General features: G+C 43.0%; 1 protein-coding gene across 4 annotated transcripts in view; it reads left to right on the top strand.

Annotated features, from left to right (window-relative positions):
- Window positions 1–16,534, top strand: part of NKTR (natural killer cell triggering receptor) — a 38,119-nt gene extending 21,585 nt beyond the window's left edge. For 3 of the 4 annotated variants that reach the window (XM_079996379.1, XM_079996378.1, XM_079996381.1), the window contains 9 exons: window positions 2,887–3,112; window positions 5,230–5,382; window positions 6,356–6,443; window positions 7,280–7,425; window positions 8,482–11,334; window positions 12,258–12,353; window positions 12,605–12,664; window positions 12,999–13,103; window positions 15,200–16,534. In XM_079996379.1, coding sequence (XP_079852505.1) covers window positions 2,887–3,112; window positions 5,230–5,382; window positions 6,356–6,443; window positions 7,280–7,425; window positions 8,482–11,334; window positions 12,258–12,353; window positions 12,605–12,664; window positions 12,999–13,103; window positions 15,200–15,278 — 3,806 coding nt within the window. In that variant the 3' untranslated portion in view covers window positions 15,279–16,534. The remainder of the gene's footprint in view (window positions 1–2,886; window positions 3,113–5,229; window positions 5,383–6,355; window positions 6,444–7,279; window positions 7,426–8,481; window positions 11,335–12,257; window positions 12,354–12,604; window positions 12,665–12,998; window positions 13,104–15,199) is intronic. The other variant, XM_079996380.1, reaches the window with a different exon arrangement.
- Window positions 16,535–18,014: the final 1,480 nt, after the last annotated feature.

Here is an 18,014-nt window from a genome sequence, read left to right as displayed (position 1 = left end):
GCATCATAGAATAAGTGCATGGGACCTGTTGGAAGGGTCAGGGGTTGTGTGTGTGTGTGTGTGTTTTAAATGACAAAATGGACTAGGGGCACATCCTTAAGGGGCTACAACAAACCTTAGGGCATCATGACAGGGGACCCATAGGAGCAGTAATAATACAGTGGTGCCCCACAAGACGAATGCCTCGCAAGACGGAAAACCCGCTAGACGAAAAGGTTTTCCGTTTTGGAGGTGCTTCACCAAACGAATTTCCTATGGGCTTGCTTTGCAAGACGAAAATGTCTTGCGAGTTCCTGCGGGGGTTTTTTCCTTCCCCCCCCTTTTTCTAAGCCGCTTATCAGCTGAGCCGCTAAGCCCCTAAGCCGCTAATAGCGCTAATCCGCGGATGGGCTTGCTTCGCAAGACGAAAAAACCGCAAGACGAAGAGACTCGCGGAACGGATTCTTTTCGTCTTGCGAGGCACCACTGTAACAATAAGACAGATTGGAGTAGGGGACCACAGAAAATCTCTTGGAGGCTGGGTGGAGCCTCTGGGCGTGCATTAGCCACCCTTGCTATAACACAATGCATCTGTCAGCACCCTACTCTTTATGATTTTGTTTTTTAAGATGGCCTATTATTTTTTACTCTGCATAAGACTGTGATCCATCCAGATGTAGGCATAATTTTTCCCACAGGAGAGTGTGGTGCTCATTTTCTCTCCAGTGTGCCCTTGGCCTCATTTGTACCACAGCCATCACTACCAGTGGCATAACTTGTGGACCAGGTTGCTAGACAGAAGAGGGGGGCTGGCTGTGTTGGAGGTGCACACTGATGTTATGGAGGGCCTTGGAAAGAAAAGGACTTCATTGATGCCTGTGCAGAAACTATCCAGTGGGCACTGTTAGACTAGCAAGTGCAGATAAATTAATAATAATAATAATAATAATAATAATAATAATAATAATAATAATATAATAATTATATTTATACCCCGCCCTCCCCAGCCAAGGCCGGGCTCAGAGCAGCTTACAAGCAATAATAAAAACAAGATGAATGATTACAACTTAAAAACAAAAATAAAATACAACATTAAAATAATGGAACATTAAAATATTAAAATGTAGCCTCATCGCAGGAGGAGATGGAAAAGAAAAAAGAAAAAAGAGAGGGAGGGAGGGAGGGAAGGAAGGAAATCAAATTGGCTCCAAGCGGAACAGCTCTGTCTTACAGGCCCTGCGGAAAGAAATCAGATCCTGCAGGGCCCTGGTCTCATGAGGCAGAGCATTCCACCAGGCCGGAGCCAGAGTTGAAAAGCCCCTAGCTCTGGTTGAAGCCAATCTAACTTCCTTAGGGCCTGGGACCACTACGGTGTTGTTATTTATGGACCTTGAGGCTCTCTGTGGGGCATACCAGGAGAGGCGGTCCCGTAGGTACGAGGGTCCTAGGCCGTGAAGGGCTTTAAAGGTCAAAAGCAGCACCTTAAATCTGACCCTGTACTCCACCGGGAGCCAGTGCAGCTTGAAAAGCACTGGGTGAATATGCTCCCATGGCAGAGACCCCGTGAGGAGCCTCGCTGCAGCATTCTGTACCCGCTGGAGTTTCTGGGACAGCTTCAAGGGCAGCCCCGCGTAGAGCGAATTACAGTAGTCAAGCCTGGAGATGGCCGTCGCATGGATCACTGTGGCCAGGTCAGGGCGGGAAAGGTAAGGGACCAACTGCTTGATGCGGCGAAGGTGAAAAAATGTCGCCTTGGCTGTTGCTGTAACTTGCGCCTCCATGGAAAGGGAGGCATCAAGCATTACACCCAAACTCCTAACGGAAGGCAATGGCACTAATTGGGCCCCCACAAGAGAAGGGAGTTGGTCCCTCATCCCCATGCCATCTCGACCTAGCCATAGGACCTCTGTCTTCGAAGAATTTAGTTTCAATCGGCTCCCACGAAACCATACAGCCACAGCTTCCAAGCATCTGGTCAGTGTGTTCGGGGCCGAGTCGGTGTGGCCATCCATCAGCAGATAGAGCTGAGTGTCATCAGCATATTGGTGACAGCCCAGCCCAAAGCTCCGGATAATCTGGGCAAGGGGGCGCATAAAGATTTTTAAAAGCATCGGGGAGAGAATTGCGCCCTGCGGCACTCCACACACCAAGGAGTGGCGCAACGACATTTCCCTCCCTAGTGCCACCTTCTGTCCCCGACTAGAGATAAAAGAGCACAACCAGTTACAGGCTATGCCCTGTATCCCCACGTCTGCGAGGCGGTGGTCCAGAAGATCATGATCGACCATGTAAATTGCATCCCAGAGTCTTTTATATTGTGTGTGCGTACCCTCAGCAGTTGCAGTTTTTACATTAAACAATAAAGCACTATGAGTATCCATTCTTATGTCATCTTTAAGACAGGAAAATGAAAGCAGGAAGGAAAAGTTAAGAACCTGGATGAAAGAAGTCTTCAGGGCTATTTAAAAAATAAGGCAGGAATTAAGATGTGTATTTGCTGGGGGTGACATTGAGAGTTAAATACTTTTACAATATCAGTTGCTGACATATAGCACAATACCTGTCTTCCCACAGATAACCAGCACATTGATTTTATATGAATGTATCTGGATGCATTTTCTCAAGGCAAATGGCAGTAAACCATGGCTGCATTGTCCAGCATTAAATTGTCTAGCATTTGGTTAATTCCAAATTGCCAGTGTAGCCTTTTTATGTCTGCCCAGTAGTCACTCAGTATGGCTAGAACTAGCATACTATCTCAAATATTTAGAAACAAACAAAAAAGTGTAATGATCTAATCATGATCCCCAGAGTTCATTGCGTTTGTGGTTTTACCAACCATGCTGAATGTGAATCCATATGTTCCCAGTGTGAATTACAAAAATGTATTAACTTTCCCATCCTAAGTGTTGGAGAAGAAGAGAAAGGTGTCTGCTCACTCAAAAGCTTCAGATACTTCCACCAGCAGCTCGTCTACTTCATCAGAATCATCATCTGACAGTGAATCTGAAAGTGAGAGAAGTAGGAAAAGGAAACGCAAGCGGAGAATGAAAGCTAAACAGTCAAGGAAGCGACGAAGGGAAGAGAAGAAAAAGGAGGAACCCAAGAACAAACGGGCATCAAGCCAAAGAAGGTATCTAATACATTATCACAAGAAGAGATGAATAAGCTTTTTTATCAAGGTTTTAATGTTTTATTCACTTCTGTTCATAGACCTGTAAGCTTCTCTTGAGCACCAAATTTTAAGATTCTTGGCTTGCAGTGAAGATAACTGTCTCACTGTCAGACTTTCTGCATTTGGAAATAATATTCCAGGGCATAATCTGTGAAGTTGACTTTGACATGTTACATAAATTGATGCTGACATTCATTAACCAGCCCTAACCATTTAAGCTAAAGCACATCACAGTAAAATGAGTAGGGGTATTCATGGGTCCCAATATTTGCCTTGTAGCTGTGCATTCTTAAATTTTCATCTCTTTCTGAGTTGCTCTGTGTTCTTCTGCTTTGACCTATGTGTGAGTTTCCAAGCTACCCTGTGTAAAATCAAACACTTGTGTTCTCCCATTTGCTATAATGGAGAATCTAAACACAGCCAGCCCCAAAGCTTTTACATGCCTACAAATAGGTCTTACAACATGAAGCTCTTTAGAATGTGGCTGCTGAATTCTGAAGGGCTCTGGTTTTGTTTTGCTTTTTTGTAAAAGCAGAGCATTGTGAGGTTTTAAAAACAAAAATGAAGCTTTCGACTCTTAAAAACAACAACACCCATTTCCACCAACACTCTGAGCTCTTCTGTGCTCCACAGTCATCATTTTGGACAGCCTCGCTTTTTGCAAAGCCCATGAACTTGGAGCAGGAGGGAAGACCATAGCTCCAAGGGCTGAGTATGGCCCCCTGACCCCCATTTATAGCTTCTGTAACTCTTCCCCAGGTCACACCCTTCACTGAACCTGCACCATAGTGTTTTTGGCTTGGCTGCAAAGCATCCTTAAACCCTGATTATTCCTTTCACTTGTCTGAATGAAAAATAGAGAGGGATATGTGAAGATACTGTATTTTTCGCTCTATAAGACATACTTTTCCCCTCCTAAAAAGTAAGGGGAAATGTGTGTGCGTCTTATGGAGTGAATGCAGGCTTTGCGGGCTACCCCAGAAGCCAGAACAGCTAAAGGGAGCACTGCGCAGCGCTCCCTCTGGCTGTTCTGGCTTAGCCGTGCAAAGCTGCCGCAGGGCAGCGGGGAGCCTTCATCCCGCTGCCCTGTGGAGGCTTCACGCGGCTATCCCTGGCCTTTGCGGGAGGTGGGGGAAGCAACAGAGGTGGGGGAAGCTTTCTCACTTCCCCCACCTCCCGCAAAAGCCCCCAAGAGCCGCGCTCCCTTTAAAGAGCTGCGCGGAGTGTGTGTGGCTGTTGGGGGCTTTTCCCCAAGGGCTGCCCTTCTCCCTTCTCTGGGAAAAGCCTGCAAGCGCCGCACACATGCTCCACGCGGCTCGTAAAAGGGAGCGCTGAGCAGAGCCTGAGATGCATACAGGCTCTGCTCAGCGCTCCCTTTCAATAATATTTTTTTTCTTGCATTCCCCCTCTAAAAACTGGGTGCGCCTTATGGTCAGGTGTGTCTTATGGAGCGAAAAATACGGTACATCCCTACAGTACAAAACTCTTCATTCATTCCTCCACCCACTTTTGCCCTCTGGTCCTGCTCACCATGGGCATTGGCCCTTGGGGCAAAAAAGCTTCCTCATCCCTGACCTATGGAAATAGAGGAGAAACAGCAGTATGTGACACAGAGTAACAGAGAAACAGAGTGGGGAGCGGGGGAGAGTTATTAACACCACACTTCGATAAGAGGGAGCCCCTCAGATTGCCTAGTTCTTTAACCTACATACAGAGCCATTGCATACCCTGCCATATTCGAATCTATGTCACTACTGGAGCTCTTTGAATTCCGCTTTTTGCCCTCGAGTAAATTAATGCAGCTTATCTAAAGGAATAGAAGCAGATAACCTGCAGGCCTTAATTCTCTGCTTGTCTGGAGAAGTAAATTGTGCTGACTTAAAAGAAATTCAGGAAGTAAAAAGTTTAGGAGTTTGATTCATCGTCAGGCTATTTAAGTTTGAGAAAAGCTTCTTACAATGCAAGGAAAGTTGATGTAGAAAGTTGTCACATACAGAATATAGTCTGACACATGCAGTTCTCATTTGGGTTTCGAAAATTGTGTGTGTGTATTCTAAATTGCTCTTTCTATTCAGCCATCCTAACAGGAGCGAAGAAAATGAAAAAGCAGTGGACTCAAATGCGAAGAGGGACAAGCCCGTTGTCCGTCCTGAAGAAATTCCTCCAGTACCGGAAAACAGATTTTTGCTCAGAAGAGACGCACCAGTTATAAACACAGAGCCTGAGCCGTATGCAATTTTCTTCTTGTTGTATTTGTTCCTTCTCTGTGGGACTGCTCCTTTTAAGCAATCCTTGAGCCAATTGTGTATTTGCAGTTAGGGAGTTAGCGGAGGATTGTTGTAACTTGCAATAATACCTCAGCAGTTATGCAGTTCATATGTTTGAATTTTGATGGGATGCTTGCGTACTCCCATGGTTGAAAAAAAAAATCTATTTTACATGTAGGAAACCAAGGTCTTTATTTTTTGATGGAAGAAATGTCTCATCTAGCCAGCTATTGTACCAGTTGCCGTTAAAAAAAAAATGGGACAAGGGTGCAGAATAGTCACAAAGTATTGGATTCCAGTTTTTGTTTTCTCTAAATGTTAGCCAGCTTTTGGTTTAGAAAGATCCTCAGCATGAACTCTCTATGTCCTGACCATTATAACCCCTGATGTTTCCAAAGGAGTAATTCCTGGTCCCTTCTCTCATACCTAGTGGGGTATATGCAGCAAAGGGTGGAGGAATCGTACATGCCCATTTCATTCTTGGACCATGTGGTGTAGGCCCTTGGTCAGGTTAGTCTCATAGCAATTCAGCATCTCTGGGGAAACTCATTTCAGGAAGAGTCAGATTCTTCTCTATTGGATTCCTTAAAGAGGCGTCTTTCCTGGGGGCACCCCAGTGAAAACTTTGATGTCCAGGTGATCCAGCAGGGGAGCCACATGAAGGAATGCTTTTACAGTATGTGATTCCACCTCTCAGCTAGGAACTGTAGAGACTCGTTTGCCTTGGGTGAAAATTCTATAACTTTGGGGAGGGGAGGGAGTGCCAACCAGATGGTTCTGAACTGTGTCTTAGCAAAGAAAAATCTATGCAATTAAGTGTGTGGCCATTTGAGTCACTTGCTCAGTTTGGACTGTCTTTAACATTTGACTGTAAGAAACATATATTATTGCCAGTGCTGTTTTCCTTATACCTGTATAATTCTTAATATTTAAGGAAGCTGCTTGATGTAGCCCCGGTTTTGAATGACCAGAAGCCTTCAGTATCTAAATCTGGAAGAAAAATCAGAGGGAGAGGCACAATAGTATGTTTTCTATATTTCCCCCCGCCCTTCAAGATTTGTAACTTACATGAGAGCTTTATTTTGCCCAGTGTTTGAAAGCTACCTCTGTTTGCTGACCACTTGCATACAAAACTTCATACTTGTTCCTGGATGCAGAAGCAGGAATGAAGAGGTTAATTACAAAGTATTATTTATTCTATTTCTCCCAAGTGCGGGATCCAGGACAGCTCCCAACATGAATCAAAACTGAGTGGAGCTAAAAACACACCAAATGGTTATATTTTTTTTAAAAAAAATAAACAAGTTACCTTATAAAAATAGCACTGAATGAAAAATAGTGATATAGGTTTCTCTTCTAAATGGAGATGGGGATTGATAGTAAGGCATTATAAATTGGCTGAGAATGTGAGACCTCAAAAGGTCGAGTAGCAATAAACAACTGAAAAATATTATCAAAATGCATTGCAGTGTTTGCCTGTTGCTTGCAGAACCTTTAAATGGCAAAGAACAGAAAGAGTAGAAGTGGAGATGATTTTTTAAAGCCCACTAGCCAGATGCTGTATTTTAGCTTCTTGTGGGCTCTATGTTCTCCTGTCACAAAAGCTCTTTCTCCAAGTTGAACAATGTCTCCGCTCGTACCTTCATTTTCTCTTCCTGCAGAGTTCCTCTGGCAAGGTTTGCTTACCTGCACAGAAAATCTGCAAGTAATCTCCAGATTTGGGTGTAACATATGCTCAGTATATGGTTGCCCCCAGACATTTGTCTTTAATCGTAGATAAGCCTTGATGATTGTGTACGAGCGCTATTGTATTATGGATTTTGTATACAATTTTGCTTGTGCTGTTGTATTTTTCTAGCGATACCATACACCACCTCGTTCTCGCTCGTGTTCAGAATCTGATAATGATGAGAGCAGTGAAACTCCGCCACACTGGAAAGAAGAAATGCAGAGGTTAAGAGCCTATAGGCCACCCAGTGGAGAAAAATGGAGTAAAGGAGACAAGTAAGACTAGCTCTCTTAAATTATTCTTGCCCCATAAAATAGTAAGTTGATTACATATAGGCACAAGATGAATAAAGAGACTGGTAATAGCAGATTCTGTAAAGCATCTATTGCACTGCAGTTTAGATAGACTTTGTACCTGGTAAGAGAGTTTATTTTTAGATGGCTACAAATAAGAGAGTAGGGCTGATTGGGTAGGGAAATTTTACTTGGGTGCTCTGCGTCTAGTTTACATCCTGTTACCTGGAACAGGGTGACATATGCTAATCTTACTCGCTTGCAGAAACTTCTTGAGTATAAAAATAGTTCGGGGCTGCATTGTAAAAAAACCTATATGAACAGGTTAAAAAAAATTCTAACATGGAACGATTTTTGTTTATGAAAATCTGTTGAGTTTGCCCCCAAAATATGTTTCATGAAACTTTACTTATTTGCATTTTGTGAAGCTCCTTTGCCCCACCCTCCACCCCCTGGGCTGTTTTCATTCCCAGTGAACAACCATCATAGCTTTAACAGTTCTCCCCCCCCCCCCATGGGATTGCTTTTGGAATGAATTCCATGGGTACACACTTATGCAAAAAACTATTCATCTGAACCGTCAGCCAAGTTAGTTGCTCTGAGGACGTGTTCCTGAGTATTAACACAATTTTGTTGGATCATATTTGAGCAACTCCTTTGAGGCATGTGAACTGAGGCTTTGTTTATCCACTCAGATATAGTTCTGTCATTTTGGTTTTCTTTACTTGAGGTAGAGATACTGCTCTCAATTTCATGTGTGCTAATCGTTGAGGACCTTTTTAGGAAGATGCCTTTTTAGGAAGATACCAGCCCAGTACTTCCAGGCATCTGCAGATCATGTATCCAGGTCTTTAGATCCATGCTGTATGGCTCCTGAAAACTCTGCTAGAGAACTTTAGAAGCTAAGCAAGCATAGTCAAGGAAATGCTTATTAATAATTAATTAATTAATTAATTAATTAATTAAATTTATATTTCATCCAAAGATCTCAGGGTGCTCACAAGATACAGATAAACATTTTATTCATTTTTTTCTTAGGTTGAGTGACCCAGGAAGGTGGGATGAAAGAAGTCTGTCTCAGAGGTCAAGGTCATGGTCACATAATGGTTATTCTGACCTAAGTAGTGCTAAATACAGTCGCCACCACAAGAAACACCGGAAAGAGAAAAAAGCAAAGCACAAAAAGAAGGCCAAAAAGCAAAAACACTTAAAGAAGCAGAAGCAAATTAAAAAGAAGAGGTTATCTACTTCAACAGAGAAAGAATCTTCTCATTCTTCTGCTAGAAGGACAAAATCGCCTTGTGATCGGGACAGAGTGTCCCGCTCTTCCTCACTTTCTTCTAGAGATGACTCCTCCAGAAGGGACTGGTCCAAATCTGATAGAGATAAGCAGAGCTCATTGTCCCCGTCAAGCAGGGACTCCCGGTCATACTACAGGTCCAGAACCAGATCCAGAACCAGATCCAGATCTTATTCCAGAAGAAGTTCTAGGTCAAGAATGGCTTTTAAGTCTTCTCAGTCTAGGAGCAGATCAAGATCTAGGTCCAGTTCCAAGCATCTGAAGATGGTGTCCAGTTCTCCAAAAAATGTCGCAGCTCGTTTAAATGAATTCAAGCCTGTTGCAGTTGAACCTGTCATGGCAGCATTGCCACAAAATGACAAGGTTGTGATACAGCCCATTGTTGCCGAAAGCATTCCGGTCATATCACTTAGTGACAGCCCTCCACCTTCTAGATGGAAACCTGGGCAAAAGCCTTGGAAACCATCCTATGAGCGAATTCAGGAAATGAAAGCAAAGACCACTCACTTGATGCCTACCCAGACTGCCTACAGTTTAGTAAGTGTCAAAGATGCAAGCACATCCTCTTCATACCGTAAGCGACGGAAAAGTTCAGATAGTGACCGCAGTGATTATTCAAAAAATCACAGTGATAGAAGTTCAGAGAGTTGGCGAAGGTCGAGGAGCAGGACATCTCGAAGTAGATCCTACTCCAAGTCTTACTCCAGATCAAGAAGTCCATCCAGCTCAAGATCTCGATCAACGGTTAGATCCCATTCAGTTCATAAATTCCCCAGTGACCGGTCGTGCTATAGTGGGTCATCATCTTATTTTTCTCTAAGTGAGGATGACCGACAGAAAAGCAAAACGAAAGAAAGTGGGCACTTGTCAAAGAAGAGACAAAGCAGCTCTGAAAGTACTCTTCTATATGCAAAAGATGCGGCTTCTCAGAAGCACAGGGAGAGCGTGAGTAGATCCTCTCTGGACTTCTCCACAGATAGTGAGCAGGTGACAAAACCACAGCCAGTGCAGGAAAAAGGGCCATTGCAGCAAGAAAAAGCAAACCGGAAGCGAAAGAAAAGCAGCACTGCTTGCGATGGGAATGAAGAAAAGCCTGGGTCCGAGTGGGGCAGTGACCATTCAAAAAAAAGACTTTTGGAGGAGAAACTGAACTCCCCAAGAAGCGGTCGAAAAGCGAAAAGGAAAATGCGTTCCGATAGTAAGTGGGACTCTGAATCAAATTCAGAAAGAGGCGGAAACAGGAACTCTAAGGAAGATTCAAGATTGTCTTCTAGTAAGGAAGAAGGTGAAGCCACATCAGACTCTGACACAGATCTCAGCCTCACCAAGTGCAAGACAAAGTTGGATTCCTCCTCAGGTACACTAAAGACGAGCAAGCAGTTCTCCCCTTCTGAGACGGAGAGCTCCCATTCCAATTCAGGGGCCAGGGGGAAATCCAGAAAGCAAAAACACGGCTCCAAAAAGAACCTCAAAAAGACACATTCCAAAAAAGCGAAGGAGAAATCCAAGGGTAAAAAAGAAAAGAAGCATAAGGTCCCAAAACGAAAGGAAACATTTCACTGGCAGCCGCCTCTGGAGTTTGGAGAAGAGGAGGAGGAGGAAGAAGACATTCCTCTAAAGCCACGGCCCAAGGATGAGAGAGAGAAGCCAGTCATGACAAAAACAGATAAAAAGCAAGATCAGGATTCTGAAAATGATAAAATCCTCCAAGACCAAACGGGGAATGACAAAAAGCTCAGTGAAGAGAATAAAACTGTGGGCCGCACATCACCTGCCGTTAAGAATGTTTGTAAAGTTAATGGGGAAGAGGCAACATCAGCCCATGCTCTAAATTCAGAAAAAAATACGGACATTTCGGAAGGCGCTGGTGCTGCCAAAGTAAATAATGAAAATGAGGTGGATGTTACCCAGATGGATGACATGGAGATTTGTACCCCTGATCATAATTCGCCCTTGAAGGTTGATGTGGAACTTTCTCCAGTAAGTCTGAAGGTGAACCTGCAGGACATTAAAGTTAGTAAGAGCACAGATGTGCCAAGCAGCTCTGAAGCGGAGAGTGGAAAACCAGGACTTGATGCTAGAGAATTGATTGGTAGCAAAGAAGGCAACACACAGACAGAGAAACAAAGACCTAAGCCCGTCACAACCATTGCTGCTGTGGAAAGTGTGCTGAAGACTGAGCTGGTGGAAAACCCTCAGAGCAGCGTAGCTGATAATAAATGGAAACCGTTACAGGGAGTAGGGAACCTGCAGCCTGCAGCTCCGGCAGCTGCTAGTAATCCTTCCGAAGCCAAAAGCGTGGCCTCATCGTCTGAGTCAAAGCCACAAGGTTTAAGAATAGAAATTAAAAGCAAAAACAAAATTAGACCAGGCTCCCTGTTTGATGAAGTTAGGAAGACTGCCCGGCTGAATCGGAGACCGAGGAACCACGAGAGCTCTAGCGAGGAGGATTCTCCCACACGGGAAAACAGCCAGTCAAGGAGCCATAGCCGGTCACGAAGCAAGTCGGACCCCAAATCCAGGCACAGAGCAAGATCCCATTCCTACAGTCACTCCAGAAGTCGATCAGGAAGTTCCACCTCTTCTTACAGGTAAGTAAAATTACTTGCATTTTACAAATAGGCATATTTGCCTTAAGCACACACAAACATTTCTTTCATGAAATGTATATACCACTTGGTGGCAAAGAATAAAACATAACAATTGTTAGTAAAAACAATTAAACCGTTCAGAAAGCTAGAACCCGCAAGAAACCGAAACCACATCAGCATTGTAGGTATCTGTGTTGTTGTTGTTTAGTCGTCTTAGTCATGTTTGACTCTCCGTGACCCCATGAACCAGAGCATGCCTTGGAAACGCTCACTTTCTTCTCAAAGCTTCTCCTTTTTTATGTCCATGGAGTTTTCTTGGCAAAGTACAGTGGTATCTCGGGTTAAGAACTTAATTCGTTCTGGAGGTCTGTTCTTAACCTGAAACTGTTCTTAACCTGAAGCACCACTTTAGTTAATGGGGCCTCCTGCTGCCGCTGCACGATTTCTGTTCTCATCCTGAAGCAAAGTTCTTAACCCAAGGTACTATTTCTGGGCTAGCAGAGTCTGTAACCTGAAGCAGCTGTAACCCGAGGTACCACTGTACTGGAGTGGTTTGCCAGTTCCTTCTGCAGGTGGATCACATTTAGTCTAAACTCTTGGCTATGACCTGCCTGTCTTGGGTGGCCCTGCACGGCATAGCTCATAGCATCTCTGAGTTATTCAAGCCCCTTCGCCATGACAAGGCAGTGATCCATGAAGGGGAGGTATCTGTGTAGGCTTGTGCAAACAAAAATGTTTTTAGCATGTGCCGAAAAGAGTGCAGTGAAGGCTCCTTCCTGATACCCATAGGCTATTTCAGTGTTCTTTGTCAATGGGGCTAGCCTATTGGTTACTATGTGCTCTGAAAACCATAAAACGAACCCCTGTGATTAGCTGGACCTTACTTGGCACAGCTTTTAAGTACATCCACTTGAAATCTCTAGGTCACGGAGTTACACACGAAGCCGGAGCAGAGGATGGTACAGCAGAGGCCACTCAAGAAGTCGAAGTAGTTCTTACGACAGTTGTAGGAGTCACAGGTTAGTACCAGCAAAAGGGATGGGGAAGTGCTGGAGAGGAGAGAATAAATTCCTGCAAAAATCTGCTTGAAGCCTCGTTTGGTTTCTTACCAGAGGCACTCTGTAGATTTAGTATGGTTTAAAAATAAACACATATTTTGTCACTTGGGGAAATCGTTATAACTGGCTTTAATGCAAAATAAGCAAGCACAATATTGGGATATGTTTCTTACAGTTTAAAAATGTCATGTCATTCTTTTCTTGTTTAATAGTCGCACTTATAGTAGAAGTCGGTCCAGAAGTAGCTCTTACGATCACCACAGTCGATCAAGGTATGCTAAGAGATCATTTTTGAAATATGACTCTAGTAGATAGGTTAATAACATCAAATTTAAATGATGCAGTGAAGGTGCTGTAGCTTACTTTTCTAAACAGGCTTATTTTACTTCAAAATTGAAAGAGAATAATGGAAACATAGCTACACTGAATGGGTGCCTTTTATAGATAGATTTTTTTCATTTGAGTTTAGTTTTTAATTCTCTAGCATATTGTATTTAATCCAGATATATTTTCTGTGAATAAGAAAGCTTTGATGTCTCTAATTTTACTGAGGCAGATTCAGTGTTAAACAAAGTAAGTCATTGCTTGGTTTTTCACCCATAAAAGCAGATCCTATACCTATGACAGTTACTACAGCAGGAGCCGTAGCCGAAGTAGAAGCAAAAGGAGTGACAGTTACCACAGATCTCGCAGTTATGACAGACGGTCCAGGTATGTGGTTTTTGGCAGCTAGACAGAGGAACTTAGTATAGACAAATGCAAATGACATTTGCCTTTCACCTTCTCTGTTCGAACTACTTGTGTCCCTAGCAGGAATGCGAATCGTTTACGAATCTTGTGCAGTTGCCGAAATTCCACAAAAATAGGAGCGTACCAAGGGCTCCAAACATTATATAGATTATAATAGAAAACAAAACAATATAAATCAGAGTACAGTAAAACATTAAATGTCCAAAACCATTAACAGTAGAGCAAAAGTAATATGTCAAGGCAACATAGTTATCCAATAACAAAAGCCTGGTAGTGCCACAACTTGTGTATCACTGCAGAAAAGTTCTGTGTTCCATGCAAGCTTCAGCTGCACGTGTGACGACAACAGAATACAAAGCAAGATCATTTCTAATTACCTTAACAGGTGAGCTGTTTCCTATTAGAAGAGGTGTTCCTTGTCATCTGAACTCAAGTCATTTAGGGCTTTGATGGTAATAAGCGCCTCAGACTGTACCCCAAAACTACAGTGGCGCCTCGAGTTACAAACGCCTCAGGTTACAAATGCTTCAGGTTACAAACTCCACTAACCTGGAAGAGTTACCTCGAGTTGAGAACTTTGCCTCAGGATGAGAACGGAAATCGTGTGCTGGCGGCGCGGCGGCAGCAAGAGGCCCCATTAGCGAAAGCATGCCTCTAGTTAAAATAAGTTTCAGGTTAAGAACGGACCTCTGGAATGAATTAAGTTCAGAACTAGAGGTACCTCTGGAATGAATTCAGTTCAGAACTAGAGGTACCGCAGTAATGTGATCACATGTTCCACTGTAAAGCCAGTGTGATCACATACAGTGGTACCTCGGGTTAAGAACTTAATTCGTTCTGGAGCTCCGTTCTTAACCTGAAACTGTTCTTAACCTGAGGTACCACTTTAGCTAATGGGGCCTCCTGCTGCTGCTGCTGCCGCGCCACCGCCGCACAGTTTCTGTTCTCATCCTGAAGCAAAGTTCTTAACCCGAGGTACTGTTTCTGGCTTAGCGGAGTCTGTAACCTGAAGTGTCTGTAACCCGAGATACCACTGTATTCCAGTGACAACAGTTTGAAGTGTCCAAACACTTTTCAGAATGCCTCACCTAGTAGATCGCATTATACGTAAGTCACTCTGGATCTGACCAAGGCTTGTGCAGCAGTGGCCAGATCTACTTTCTCCAGAAACCATAGTGGTGGAAGGGTGCTTCGAGCTACAACTGCCACGTTGCACCCCAGGGGATCCCAGGCTACACGTGATCAAAATAGTCAAAACAGATCAACTCTCCTATTGAACAAAGGCACATTTGTCTTGTCTCAATTAGATTTCAGTTTGTTAGCTCACATCTAATCCATAACTGATTCAGAACTTACTCTGCCTCACTGGTCTCATAGAGGAACAAAGAACTAGGTTATTACATTTGATTTTTATTGGTAGCTAGAACAGGCAGCTGCTGAACTTGAGAAGTGACAACAAACGTCTCTTCATATTCTGTTTAAATGTTTCTGAGAACACCTGATCACTGCTTTTTATTCCCTGTAGTGGTCCTGATGTGTAGTTTTCCATTAACAACCTTGATAACTGTTAGATCTCATTACAATGCCAAGGCATCAGCTTTCCACCACATTGCCTGAAAAGGTGTAATTGCCCCATGTTTGGGTGTTGAAGAAAATCAATATTTTCAAAATTGTCCCTTCTTACTGTCTTACGCCAGACTTTTTGTTCTATTACCTCTTTTTTACGATGCTTTGAATCAAAGTAGGTGTTGGCTGTGTACCAAGTTAGGTGGTAGGTTCAAAATTGGCAAAAGGCAACCTGGGTGGGGGGAATCCTGAAATATACCTCTAATTAGAGTAGTTGAACTTTCATCCATTTGAGAGTTTGAGAAAATCCATGCTTGAAATAAGCAAGCCTTTGGCGGGGGCTGGAAAGCATATTTAACATAATGAAATGTATTTCATTTCTTTGCCATGCCACTCTGCTCACAATGGGGACTGCTGCAGAATTTTATACTTGAAAATGTGACACTTCAGCAGTGTAGACCTTCACTTGTTTCTTGGCTTTTTCCCCCTAGATCCTACGGCTCAGACAGTGAAAGTGACCGCAGTTATTCTAACAACCGAAGCCCCAGTGAAAGCAGCAGATACAGCTGAAAGCCATAACCATTGGAAATACGGATTGTATTTAACAGGGGTTTTCCCCCATCAGTACTTTGCAGACCCTTTTTTCTCAGTATTCCCAAGTAAAAACTGACAGATGCCTAGTGAGGTGAGGCCTTACAACTTCTGAGCACAACTTTTCCATATGCTGTCTTCTGAATCCTGGAGTTAGATTTATCAATCATGAGAGATTTGGATTTGCAGATATCCTTATGTATTGAGAGAGGCCAAATGTGTCAGAATTACCTCTTGGGACTAACAAATGGCTTCTAGCCTTTTCTCAAAAATACGCTGGCAGCCATGAGACTGTGAAGGAGGAGGAGGAGAATACTGTTCCAAGACTACCTTCTTTGTAGTTACCTAAAAAGCTTGTATTATTTCAGTGGTGACCTGGTATAAGCCTTTACATGAGCGGAGGCGGATAAAAAGATTTAAGACAGGTATTTCTGTCTTTCTGCAGTACAATATGTAATACTTAGGTTCAGGTGAAAGCTTCACAGCCCTTTCTTGGAAAAAGTTAAAAAATGTATAAAGGTGTATGTTAAGCCTCAAAAGATGGTAGTCTAGAGTTCTGTTTCAATTCTGTATCCATGCTATAAGACTGTAGGAATAATGTTGCACCCTGGATTTGTAAAAGCTGACCTACAGAGCCTTTGACATTCTTAGTCATGTCTTCAAACACTGGGAATAGTTTCAGTGGGGACTTTCTGACCATCCACCCTTCAGTGAATGAGACTTGTACAAGATAATTTGGTGTTTGATTTTTCCCACTGGCTTCAGAATACCACCAGGTATTTATACTGTTAAGATTTTATACTGTAGCAAAGGAAGACATGGGAGTTCATTTTCAGTGTTCAGCACCAAAAAGAGTCTCAAAAGTGACAGCAAACTGTTTGTAAATGGGTTTACAAACACTCATTTTCAATTCAAAAGCACTGTATTTCTTCCAGTGCTTTGATTCAGCAGTTAAAGAATTGTTTGTAAATGAACATTTCAGTGTAAACAAATTTTCATATGAAATAGCGATGTTTTCTAACAGCAGAACTAGCCCTTCTGATAACTGGGTGTGACAGCAGAGGGGAAAATGCTGTCTGTAACTGTAGTCGTGATACTGAATTTAACTTTCTATTATTTTGAAATGCTGTAAATTTCTTGAATGTTATCAAATCCGGATTTTTTTTGTCAAGAGCTAACAGCTGTACATTTGAAAATGTGATTCTCTCTCCCCCCCCCCCCAATTGCAATTAAAAATATCAACCATTTAATTATATTGGATATTGGTTATTCGGTGCTCATCAAACTCATGGCATCCTCCATCACCTCAAATGCAAACCTGGGTTGATAGAACTGAGATTGTTTTCAAGCTTTTTCAGTTTACAGAGATTGGGTTACATCAATTATTTAATTCAGTCATTTAATTCAAACCAACTATTTAATATATTTAAATAATAATTGTCAACTTGGCCTATATGTCAGTTGCAAAACAACTATTTTATTTATTATTTTGTAGGCTGCAAACATGTTTTAATTGCTATAAATCCCTATACTAATACTCATGTCGAGCATACTGAAAAGGATTGTATCTAATCGTCCCAGTTAGCCTCCACATATCTTGAGCAATCACTGAGTATGGTGTTGCTTCTCGCTGTAAACCATTATCTGCAAGACTTAGCTCAGTGCAGATCCTGGGGGATCGCAAACAGGGGTGTTTGTGAGGGCATTTAGCAGGGGAGGCCCAGATTTCTGTCTCTTGGTTGTCCATTGCAAGAGTCTAACCGCTGGAGGAATGTGAGGCACAGAAGTAGCATCAGGCCCACGGGCCTTAGTTTGCCTACCCACGTCTTAGAAGCAGCATAAGGATATGTGGTCAGAAGGGAAATGGGGAGACTCCCAGCATTTTTGCCCGTAACTGAATGCACCAAAGGTGTGCTCTAGATCCTAGCCCTTTATCATGAGATCTCGGGGTTCTTCACAGGATAAAATGCAAGATGCAAACACAAATAAATAATTAAAACAAAACATCAAAACGCTAACAGCAGATTCCAGTCTTGTCCTTCCGAGTACAGAGGTACCTCGGGTTAAGTACTTAATTCTTTCCGGAGGTCCATACTTAACCTGAAACTGTTCTTAAGCTGAAGCACCACTTTAGCTAATGGGGCCTCCTGCTGCTGCCACGCCGCCGGAGCACAATTTCTGTTCTCATCCAAAGTTCTTAACCTGAAGCAATATTTCTGGGTTAACGGAGTCTGTAACCTGAAGCGTATGTAACCTGAAGCATCTGTAACCCGAGGTACCACTGTACCCACTTTCCCCATTGCTAGATCTAGTAATCCTGCCATCAGTGGCTGTCATCCTCCCAAGCTAGATAAGGAACCACCCTATAAGCAACAACACTGGAAAGGCAAAGCTGTTTTATATGCCATGTGGAACTGGATGTTAGGCCAAGGTGGTCGAATTCTGGTGGTACCACTTCAGTCCCCAGCTGGAGGGTTGTATTTTTGAATGCTCCCATGCCTATAGTAAAGCACCAACTTCGGAAAATGAGGTTTGTCTAGCCCAGGAGTGGGGAACCTGTGGCCTTACGAAATTGTTAGACTCCTGACTCTCATCAGCCCCAGTCAGCATGGTTCCAAACCTTTTCCTAATGTGCTAGATGATTGCAGCTGGTGTTTTTTTAAATGATAATAAAAACCTGCAGAAGTAAAACCCACCACCACAATCTGTCCTGAA

The sequence above is a fragment of the Podarcis cretensis genome (genome assembly GCF_951804945.1).
Source record: "Podarcis cretensis genome assembly, chromosome: 12".
Classification (NCBI taxonomy): domain Eukaryota; kingdom Metazoa; phylum Chordata; class Lepidosauria; order Squamata; family Lacertidae; genus Podarcis; species Podarcis cretensis.
This window is presented reverse-complemented; position numbering and strand designations above follow the sequence as displayed.